At 31.1% G+C, this 12,226-nt stretch overlaps 1 protein-coding gene across 5 annotated transcripts in view; it reads left to right on the top strand.

The window, feature by feature from the left end:
* LOC127733114 (hepatocyte growth factor receptor-like) overlaps positions 1-12,226 on the top strand; it is a 143,852-nt gene that overhangs the window by 84,661 nt on the left and 46,965 nt on the right. For 2 of the 5 annotated variants that reach the window (XM_052242401.1, XM_052242402.1), the window contains exon 25: positions 2,703-11,528. The exons of the other annotated variants lie outside the window; for them this stretch is intronic. In XM_052242401.1, the coding sequence (XP_052098361.1) occupies positions 2,703-2,901 (199 nt within the window). In that variant the 3' untranslated portion in view covers positions 2,902-11,528. Of the gene's footprint in view, positions 1-2,702; positions 11,529-12,226 lie in introns of those variants that run through there. 5 annotated transcript variants of the gene reach the window in all.

Below are 12,226 nucleotides of genomic sequence, written 5' to 3'. Positions count from 1 at the left end.
GATTATTTTGAACAGTTTAAGAAAGTCGTCATCATCTCAATGGTTGTGTATTATATATAATAATGTAATAATGTGAACATGGTTCTATTATACCTCATGTCAATTTTCCTGTTCCGACATGCATGTAATATATATGCCACTGGACGTACACTAATGATCCCCAAAAAGCTTATTTGAAGAAATAAAGAAACTTCACTCCGAATTGACTGATAGTAGATGTGTTAACGTCTGGTCAGCTAGAAGGTTGATTAATTTATTTAGTTAGCTTAAAAGGGAGGGGGGATAAACCATTCCTAATATTGCACTTATGCATAAAATATTAAATGAGAGTAATATAAGAGAAAATATAAATACGAAAAGTCGCATATCTGGTAAAAAAAAGTCTCACAGGCAACTATAGAATTTCACGTACACTTGTTATTCTTAATCGAAATAACGGACAGTCATTAAAATACATGCATGTACACTTTGATAAAAAGGGGTGCTGCAGTTGCATATTATTCATCATAAATCTATTTCAAGTATATACTTTCCTGTCATTCTTATAAGTTAACGCAGAGACATGTAACTTTACATCTCTAGTTAACGACAATCAACCATATAAATATTTGAATCTGATGTGACTTACCGTTCATCTCTTTCTTTTTTCATCTTTTTTTTTTTTATTTGGGCAGGTACACAAACATTGTTATGTTAGATATACTGTTCCCAGGTTGGGGGGGGGGGGGGGGGGGGGGTGAAGTATATCGAAAGTTACAAAATAAGAACGTTGTATTTATGAATTTACATGAAGAATTCTGATCTTGGGCGTATGTTTCTTTTTTTTTTAAGTTCAGTGATTTAAATTGAGAGAAAAAAATATAGTCAGAATTTAAATCGTACCGGCAATTTCCACCTAAGACTCCTCTAAAATCATGAATGGTCATGCTTCACAATCATCAGAATTTTCTTTGCATTGGTACATTCTGTATCGGTAGTGATTTACCTTGACATTTCCGGGTATAACAGAGCTACTTGTATATTACCTGTATGTGGTTAGGTGACGTCCCATGAGGTCTTACGTATACAGGTTCACATTTATAATGGTTTCTGATATAACAAGGTTTTATGACATTCACACTTCTGCATGTTCTGTATACCAAATTCTTATCTTATTTTCAGACCAAACAAGGATATGAATATTTTCCAGGAAAAATATTGAGTATCAAAGTATCAAATTAATTTCGGGATTTTTTTCTTTCTTGGTATTAAATCACAGAAACTTAAAGAAAATACTGCTTGTCCGCTTTAGGTGTATTCTTGTCAGTTAAGACTGACATATATGTCTCTGGTATAAAGTGGGTTTATGAATGAATGATAAGTCTTGCAAAGGTACAAGATATAAAGCACATTGAAAATTGATTCCTCCGGTCTGTCTCCATTCAAAAAAGGAAAGTTGACGTTAGATTGATTCTGTTATTTTTTTTAAACATCGTTGGTCAAATAGCTAAAGTATGTATACGTTGTGAGATTTTAAATATTTTAATAAGGGCATTCCCGATTAGGTAAATGTAGATCGCTGTGGACGGACCAACCTATATTAATCATGTAACCGCGATAATTTTCTCTAAACATTGAAATATTCAAGGTTAATACCCATGATAATTTGAAAAAGTAAGTACAGTGTTTGGTTTATACGCTCGTTTTCGTGGACCATTTTTATTTGTAAAATTATTTAATTGAAAGTAATTCAGAATTTCGATGTTACAACAAAATACTCACCTATCTATTTTAAAATTAAGCTTACGCAAAATATAAAAGATATACATGTATATAACGGCGATTCAGGTATTTTGCCACCATATTCCTCCCCAAATAATTAATGTTTTTATCATTCATACGAAATGTTGTTCACACCTGTAACGGTGAACTGTGTTGGCTAAAATTCACTGAGTGAAGATCAAAAGAATAGAATTACAGAATGCTAATCTTTTAATTACCTTGAATTTAACCACGCATTCAACAGGTGGTCACTTAGTGTCACAGTACAATACACATTGTATTTACACAGTACTAGACTGAAGTAAAAGCCTTCAGGTGAGAATACAAACATGCATTTGTAAAACAATATCAGTTATATATGTTTGTTCAAAATATCCGTCGGAAAAAAAATTCATGAAAATATATTCTATTGTATGATTTACTTTTATTACTATAATCATATCAGAAATCCTTTAAATATAAATTGTACATTTTAATTTTGAAAGTTGCACGGCGGATCACTTTACTTTCTTAATTATTAGTTTGTTAATAGCTACGCAAAAAGTCGTCGATGCGCTTTAAATCGCGTTATTAGATGATTAACAAACAAGACTTACAACGAGATTTATTCACTCCTGGCATGCAAAAAGACTTAAACTACGTCACATAAGTCAGGAAGTTGGAATAAATTAAATTATTAATTCCCAATTTTCTTCTTTATTAGTGTTCATATCCAGATAAAACTTGGTAAATATGTTTTTTATGGTATTATGAACATAATAAGATGAAAAGTAAAAAATCGCGAATTTTCCCTTTAAGCTATTTTCTATGTATATTCAATTACAAAAATATGGTACATGTACTTAAGAAACATTGCTCTAAAATATATCTGATAGCATAATATTATCAATGTAGATTTTTACTTGATTTTATAATGTTTACTTTTAATTCTTCCATTACAGATATGGTTTGATGGTTAATTGTTGGGAAGTGGACAATCATCATCGGCCATCATTTGATGAAATTGTTGAAAAGTTAGGTAACGTTATGAATCCTGAATCTGCATATATAAATTTAAACCAGTCGACAGCAGGAAAACATAATGCTGCCCCACCTGTCCCTCAAAGAGGTGGAACAGTAATCAGAGGACAAAGATCATGATCTATTTATATGTGCTTATATTAATCAAACTACAAAAGACAAAACACAATACATTTCTGCAGAACTTTCCACCAGTGATTTCCATGCCTTCTTTTAGGAGAGTGTATCTTTTTGTCACTTATATAGCAATGATCAATTTTTGTCTTTTATGTTGGAAGATTTATCCCCATAAAGAAATGAATGTGTCATTTAAATAATGCCAGTAAAAGCCACCAATTTTTTTTTATTATAGCAGATCATAATGCTACCATAAAGAGGAATAGTAGTATTGTTTTCATTGGTGACAGAATGTTGTGATAATGTATTTACTCTCTCTTTACTAGTGCTTTAAGGTATACATACCATACTGAAAAGTATGTCAATATTAGAGATGATCTTGAAAGTTCAAAAAACACACTAATTTGACATTTCAAATGCAATATTTAGATATTCTGCCAAAATATATTTATTTATTTTCTATCAAAGTTTGGATAGATCAGAATTTGTGTTATAAATATGTGCATACTGTAAACCGACTAATTTTCGCGACTTTGTAAAACTTGGATTTTTCCTTATTTATCTACACAAGTAAATATAAGGAAAGAGTAATTAAATCGCTGCAAAATGGGTTAGAAAGGTCTAAACGCGAAATAAAGTATCCGCGAAAATAAGTTGGTTTACAGTATATCCTGGTTTTTTTTATTGGGATCAGGTGTTTAACTATTGAATGCATTCCTTGGATGAATGTAGCATTTAATTTGTAATTAATTGTTGTTTAATTCACAGTTGTATATCTGGGTTTTCAAAGAGTATTTTTTGGGGATAAAATCTCAAATGTGTAAAAAAAGAAATTGACATTTAAGAGCATATTAAAGATGGATTTAATTCCTCAATAATTAAATAAATTTGATGTTTAATGTTAGGTACTTTTAGATTTGTAGATTGTATATTAGAGAGAAATATGAAGCATTTAAGAAAATATCAATATTTTTCGAATCTCCTACAATTTTTGAAATTCATATAATATTAGATGTAGTCACATATTTTTTTGAATTGTTAAATAAGCAGCCTAATTAAACATTCCATTTTTACTATTATTTATGTGATGTTGTATTTTTTGCTGATTTTTGTATTTTTGTATTTTATATGAATGTACAGAAATTGTTAAATACAATTGAAATTAGATCTGATTGCAATTATATATATTTAAGATGATATGACCTTTCAGTCCTTACAGGTAAATTTTTGTGTATGTCCATTAGACTCGTGCAAAAGAGGACTCAGTGCTGACATCAATTGATTATTACATAATGCAGATCTAAGCTACATTGTTAAAAATTCAAAATAAACTTTGAATTTAAAAATATCTCAGTTTTTACTTAAGCTGATCTGGGACATATCTGACGTGTCAAAATTGAACTTTGAATCTGAATATATCTCAGTCATTAAGCTAACCTGTATTTTTTCTATTTCAAAAGTACCAGCACTTATTTTGGTATCCACTATTAGAAGGTACATTATTGGGTCTATTTTGTCTGTAAATTAAAAAAAAAATGTGTAGTATAAATTTTCATCATATATTTTTTAATGTTTATGAAAATGACAATCATTTAAATCTGTGCAGACAGCTACTGGTTTAGTTAAAAGCTAGCTTTGTTGAGTTGTCGTATTAGATCAGTTAGACAGAATTGTCTAGGTAAATGTATATGGGTTGATATTGACTCCACAAAATTCAAAATTAATATGAGCTTGCAAATTATGAAATATTTACATAGAAAATGAATTTGATGTTTGGGTAAATTTGACGTGATTTTTTAATCTTGTAAATGATAATCATATTTATACTATCTGGATCAAAGGGTCAGTATATTGCCATTTGTATATAAACAATCTTTTCAGTGTTAACACTAAACTTGACTTAAATTATCTCTACAGACAGACTACTTTTAGAAATATTTATCCCATAAAACTGACTAGAATAAATTTGGTTACAATGAAACATGGAAGTTAAACACATCTCTTCATTGGTCCTTATAGAATACAATAATGTTATTCTTTTGTGTCCTCTTACAAACTTGTGAAATCTGATCTTACTTAACCAAGATTTTTTTCAAGCAGAAACAAACTGATTGATTTATTCGATTAAAAAAAATATTTTGTAGATTTCATTAAGTCCAACATGGTTTTTCCATGTTTGCATTGGGCTTCAAGAAAAAATATATTCAAATAGTGTGTCCTCTAAAACTATTGGAATAATTTAAACCACTCTTTGCAGAATCATTTTTATAAAACTTGATTTATGAATTTGTCTAATGGGAACACTGGTTGACCTTTTTGACTATCATTGTTATAAATAGAACATATTGATGAAACAATAGATGCATGTATTGAGTAATTATTCAGATACCAGGTAATCTTCTATAGCTTCTATTTTATTAACATCTTCATTCCTTTCAGCTTTATATAATATTTATCATTTATTGTGTGTAGAGCTTTATTTATGTTTATTACTCTTTTATCAAATATGATAATCTTGTCTTGAATTTTTTGTTCCTTGTTAAAACTGTGATGTATGTATACGATATTTATCATGTGACATTTTCATGTTATGATCATTAATTTATTGTTAGAAGCATAAGCATTATGGGTAACCAGAAACATTGACCACAAAAATAGGCAATTTTCCTACATACCATTCAGTTATTTATACTATTTTTCATTTATTATGTGCAGAGCTTCGACAATTACCTTTATTTTTGTAATTATTATAATCTTTTTTCATGGAATAGTTTTGTTCATTGTTAAGCTATCAACTATATTAGGGGCCTCGGTGGCCGAATGGTCTAAGTAGTCCAACTACTGTATCACTAGCCAGTCAACACTGAGGTTGTGAGTTCGAATCCCAAACGGGGCAGGTGCACTCGACTCCAATCTTAAATTGACTATGATTGTCAGTTTTCCTACCGAAGGTCGGTGGTTCTCTCCGAGCTCTCCGGCTTCCTCCACCAATAAAAACTGACCGCCACGAAATAGCGCAATAATGTTGAAAGTGGCGTTAAACACCAACCAATCAATCAATCAATCAATCAACTATATTATAATATCATAAAACCTTTTAGTTGAACAATGCATTTGAGAGACTTTAAACAAATTGAAATAAGGAAATGAAAAACAGAAATGAGTATGGTGAAAATATTACATGCAATAGATTTTTAAAAACTTATTACACATATTTTTATGTAAATACAAACCAAACAACTTTATATATCAGTGTAAGAAACTTTATGGGTATAAATCAGGGTTTGTATGATAGAAATTGCTGATTTGGGTAATATTAACTGTCTGCGAGATCACAAAACTTTATTTAGTAATGTAACAGTAATAGTTCAGGGTTTACTTGATAGAATTGTCTTTCTGTCAAAGAGAAATTGTACTTGTAATAATATAAGCAACTTAGTTATCTGTAAAAACTAAACCATTATATCCTATTGTTGTTCTCCACAATCATACTTTGTATTTATTTTCACTCATTAGTCCCATGAATAAAAACTTTTGTCTCTATAGAATGCCCTGGTTTATTTTGGTTAGAGTTATTATAACCATGAATGCCTTTGGATGTTTTGCTGTAGGAAGTACCCATATCCTCAGTGATTGATATAATCTTGCATCCAGTTCATGTTTAGTTATGGGCATAGAAAACTCTAGAGGACAGAACCGAATACAAGATAATATCTATACGTTTCAGAAACCAAAATGTGGACTACTATGCACAATGCAATGCACAAGTGCTCACTGGATATAGCTCTGAGTTGTTGACAACATAACAAGTCTGGAGATGATAAATGACGCATAATAATCAACAATATTGTCATCTATAATCTTATTTTTACCATTGTAATGAAATAGCGACAAATCCACTTGCCCTCATTGACCTTTCCCGTGAACATCGCCTCATCAGACGCTAAAGTGAAGATGTGTTCCGTCATTTGATCACATGGTAATTCTTGTGTTTTTCTAATGTTGTCTATTGCTCATCAACCCAAAATGCATACATGTAATACCAATATCAAAATCTAAATATGAAAACCTATCCACATTTTGGTGCTAATGGGTGGGAGAGGGGGGAACATATCAAGGACCTCATCAACCCAAACAGTCAATATGTATTGCCTGATCAAATATAGCCCTTAAACCAACCACTTGGATATTGAAAGAATGAGGATGTATCACATGTACATCGCCAAAGATATCAACCAATGAGGTTATACCCATATCCTCAGTGATTGATATAATCTTGCATCCAGTTCATGTTTAGTTATGGGCATAGAAAACTCTGTTGTCCATACAGCATATTTGCATGCCAATCTCAAATAACACCACTAGCAAGGCTTTCTCTTAAGGAATAGTATTCCCAAAACTCAAAACAAAAATGTCTTCAACACTTTTATTAAATATTATTCTTTTATTTCTTTACAATGCTACATTTGTACTAACAATTTCAAGATACGTGTACACAGTTCTTTATAAATAGTTTCACAATTCAATAAGTTCTCATGAATTCCACCACATACAAACTTATAAAGTCCCGTTAATGCAATGAACTCATATCAAAATGAACATTATTTGAATCACATCTTCAGCATGATGAAAGCTTGTTGTAAGCAAAGGGACTTCACCTCCAAGTGTCTACTATGCTGGCTTGTCGCTTACTTTACTGTTGTTGGATCAAACTCACTCTTTACTTCCCAATCAGGAACATTGACAATTGTATTTCCACTTGATTCTTCTCAACTCTGCTGAAAATATATTAACCAATAACAATTTGTTTATTTGTACTTGTACAGCATTAGTCACACTTCGAAAAGGAAAAATCCCTTTGCCTACAATCCATGTGGAAAACCACTAGGGAATCAGTGTCCCTCGAACTGTAGACAAAGAAATTTAAATTAAAAAAATTCACCATACATAAAATTTTAGTATACATTAGTATACAAAATGATACAACATTATATTTAGTAAATAAAACAAAACAAAAATATTGCAACAATTAATCTTCCAAGTCAAACAGATTTTTGTGACATCTTTCAACACATCAATGAAATTATATACAAATCTTATAATAAACATCTCAAAATTAGGGACAAATTTTTAGAATTACTTTTAAATATGTTCAGTTAAACATAAAGCTGTTCCATCACAGTTTTTTTTTTTTTTTTTTAATTCAAGTACCGTGCCATACTGGCATCTTCTGCCTTTCTCTTCAATACAGAAAAACATAATTTAGTGTTATGTCTATATTTACACCATTTCTTTTTTTTATTATTATATTTTCTGAAATCAAATCATTACTTAAACATGGAATTTGTACTCACCAGATTCTGATCAGAAAAATCCTGTCCTTTAAGGTTGATCGAACTCATTGACATGAATTATCGTGCAATGTCATATTGCTTCTCCTTCATACATCAGCTTGTCAGTAACACCCATGATCTGAAAACATAAACATTCTATTCATATTCTATGTACATTCAAACAGACCGCTGAACGCAGACCTCGATGAAGACACCTTATAATTCAATACACATCACTCCAGCCAACAAAACTAATACCAAGTGACATGTAATTTCACACTAAATGCTTTCACTTTCTCAATCTTACTATTCTTTTCTAACAAAGTCTTATTATACATAAAATATTTTAACAAAGTCAAAGTCCAATTATACATAAAATATTTTAACGCGATAGCTCTTCGACCGGCGTTTAACCGACGCACGGCATACCAAATATCTGACCACCTGGGTTAATAATAACTACCCATGGCAAGGTCTAAATCCCAAAACATTTCACCACCAAGGTTAAAAATGACCACCTAGGTCTATTAAGAAGCCACCAAGGCGAATATAAATGACCACCAAGGTCTTAAAGCCATCAAGGCTAGTATTTTCTATTTAATGTTGCCACCAAGGCAAATGTAAAAAATTATAAAAATGACCACCTATGTCTATTGCCACCAAGGCAAATATAAATGACCACCTAGGTTTATTGCCACCAAGGCATATATAAATGACCACCAAGGTCTTAAAGCCACCAAGGCAAATGTAAGTAAAAGTTAAAGAATATAATTACTTTGCCGACAACACGGCTTGGATATTGAAAGAATGAGGATGTATCACATGTACTTCCTCCAAAGATATCAACCAATGAGGTTAATTAATCATTAGATAAGGATAAAAAAAAATATCCAAATAAAATAAATTACCGGACAACTAAAAAAAAAGGAAAAATTGTGAGGACACTCTTGAAAGTAAATTTCTTTACTAGAGTTAGTTATCTTGATTTTTTTTCTTTCCTAGATGCATGAAAGCTATGGTGTCAAAAAGGATTTTGTATATTTTCATATACAGTCAAACCTGCTATAAGCGGAAATCTGTCTTTCTAAGTGTCCCAAGGTAGTAATGCCTATGGGCATTTGTAACCCAGTTCAAAGGTCACTTCTCTTGTAAGGTCAGTATTCTCTGGTCCCAAGGGTGACCTTTATATACAGATTTGACTGATTTAACCTTGTGTTGAAGTTTTCCATATTTATATTTCTTGTGTGCTTCTTTCTCTAACCATCATGAAAAAAGAGACAGACAACTGACAACATTGATAATTTCTTAACTCTTGCAAACTGAGAAAAATGAATGGTTGTTTTATTTAAGAGCCTGAATATGACCGATCAGTCCCCCAAACATACCTTCCCTTGATATGTACATCTGTTATTTTCAGATTTGGACATACATTTTGGTACAAAAACAGATCAGTCAACTGTGATATACCATATATATGTGATTTTTTTATACGTTTTGTATGTTTTTTTTGTAAAACTATTTAATATGCTTTCTTTTTTGTTACTCTTTTACTTCTTTAATTAAATGGCTTTATTTGACAAATTTTTGCTTGTCATTTTGTACAGTTAACATTACTTGAAACCAGTGAATATCTTTTGTTATGTTATGATTTTGTAACCATGATATGATAAGTTTATTTGTGAATGCTATTGTTAATTACTTAAAAAATATCAGTTTCCATTCTGCTCACTGAATGTAAATACTTTTGACTCTTTCTCATATTGATATTTATGCCATTTCTACCTGACTTAGTACCAAAAACATTTAGATGTTATTTCACTTTTTAGCTTTATTCTGACGTTTTTATCATCTTTCTTCACAATGGTTAATGAACATGTGTAAAATTGAAGGCAATTTTAACTTTAATTTGACCAATTTTCAATGTAAAAAATGGTTTTGACATTATTTTTTTTTATTATGAAAATATCAGTTTACCGGTAAATTCAGTATGTAAAAGTACTTTTCAAGACTCACTAGTTTAACTATCTTTTATTTGCAAAACGAAAATGTTTTCATAATGATGATGATGATGAATTGGTGTTTAAGGATGTTCGCTAGTCATGTTTTTGAATTTTTGTCAGATTTTTGGATTCCTCTAGTTTTATCCATTTAAATACCATAAAAAAATTTTGCCACTAACACTCATTTTTCTTTTCATAAATCTTTTACATACAGGATAAGAAGCCTTTTGTTTGCAAAATAAAACTTGTCAATGATAAAGCTATGAAAAATCAAGAGAGAAATTTTTCCCATAAAATTTACAATAGCTTATATCTCAAAAACAAGCGCATGGACCTATAATTTTTTTGCACTCTTATAGTTCCTTTATTAGTAACCTATCAATATTTACCAGTGTGATGAATAGCTTGTTATTTTGAAACTGAGTAGCAAACATCCTTAATTTAAAGTTTCAATTATTAAATGCATATGAGGATGAGAACATGTTAATGTGATATGAATATGGATGCTGCTTTGTACTAAACTTACAAGCTAAGCTGAATCTGTATGCTTGTTCACAAGGTAGCAGTCTGCAGGAAGACATTTCACCCTACCCAAACATATTATTCTGACTCTTAGCTGAACAGTCTTTGCTCTTACTCCTAAATGCTGTGTTTTTTTATGTGAAAAATGTATGCAAAAGTTTTTAAACAACTCAAATAGACTATTTTCATCTTCAGAAAAGAGTTAATGTTTTCCAAATTCACCAAATTCCCCGATTGTAAGCTTGATTTACTTTTTTTAGTTGCTCTTACATGACAGTACTAGAATGATGATCTTTTTCAGTTTCAGTTACATCAGTGTCTAATCAATGCAGTGGAATGCAGCAAATACCAATTTTCAAGTCTTTTGTGCCCCCCCCCCCCCCTTTAGGGATCCAACCCACGACCTCCCACACTCAAGGCAAGCATGCTACTACACCACCACTGAGTTGATAATGGGCATGTTATCAGGCATTTTGTAAATCTGAAGTAAACTTATTTCTGTAATGGCTATTAGATCTATATAGCCATTTTTTATAACTACTATTTGCTTTTTTTGTCAATCAATACATTTACCATCATCTTCCATTTTTACAAATTGTTCAATTCTCAACAAAGTGTTTAAAGATTTGAATATTTATAGTAGCTTTTTGTATATGCTGGATTTTAACTGTTATTGTTATTCATATATATACTTACCACGACTAACACACAAATATACAATCAAAGTGCCATGTGAAGTGCAGTTGTGTATTATATATATTAAAGTTTGAAACTATTTGTTTTTTGTTTTAGTATCAATAGGCTTTTCCTGTGTTGGCCTCTGTAACATGATGCAGTTTTAATTGGGTAGTAGTCATTTTTATACGACCGCAAAAAAATTTTTGTGGTCGTATATTGGTATGACGTTGGCGTCGTCGTCGTCCGAAGACACATTGGTTTTCGCACTCTAACTTTAGTTTAAGTGAATGGATCTTTATGAAATTTTACCACAAGGTTCAATACCACAAAAGGAAGGTTGGGATTGATTTTGGGGGTTATGGTAATAACAGTAAAGGAATTAGGGGCCAAAAAGGGGCCAAAAATAAGCATTTTTGTAACTTCCAGACATAACTTGTGTGTTAGTGTATGGATCTCTCTGACATTGTACCACAAGGTTCCATATCACAAAAGGAATGCTGGGATTGATTTTGGGGGTAATTGCCTCCAAATTTTAGGAATTAGGGGCCAAAAAAGGGGCAAAAAACAAGCATTTTTCTAGTTTCATGACAATAACTTGTGTGTAAGTGTATGGATCTTTCTGAAATTGTACTACAAGGTTCCATATCACAAAGGGAAAGCTGGGTTTGAGTTTGGGGGTAATTGCCCTAAACGTTTAGGAATTTGGGGCCAAAAAGGGGCCAAAAAACACATTTTTTTCTAGTTTCCAGACAATAACTTGTGTTCAAGTGTATGGATCTCTCTGAAATTGTACTG

The sequence above is a fragment of the Mytilus californianus genome, unplaced genomic scaffold (assembly GCF_021869535.1).
Source record: "Mytilus californianus isolate M0D057914Y unplaced genomic scaffold, xbMytCali1.0.p SCAF_3, whole genome shotgun sequence".
NCBI classification, from domain to species: Eukaryota; Metazoa; Mollusca; class Bivalvia; order Mytilida; family Mytilidae; genus Mytilus; species Mytilus californianus.
This window is presented reverse-complemented; position numbering and strand designations above follow the sequence as displayed.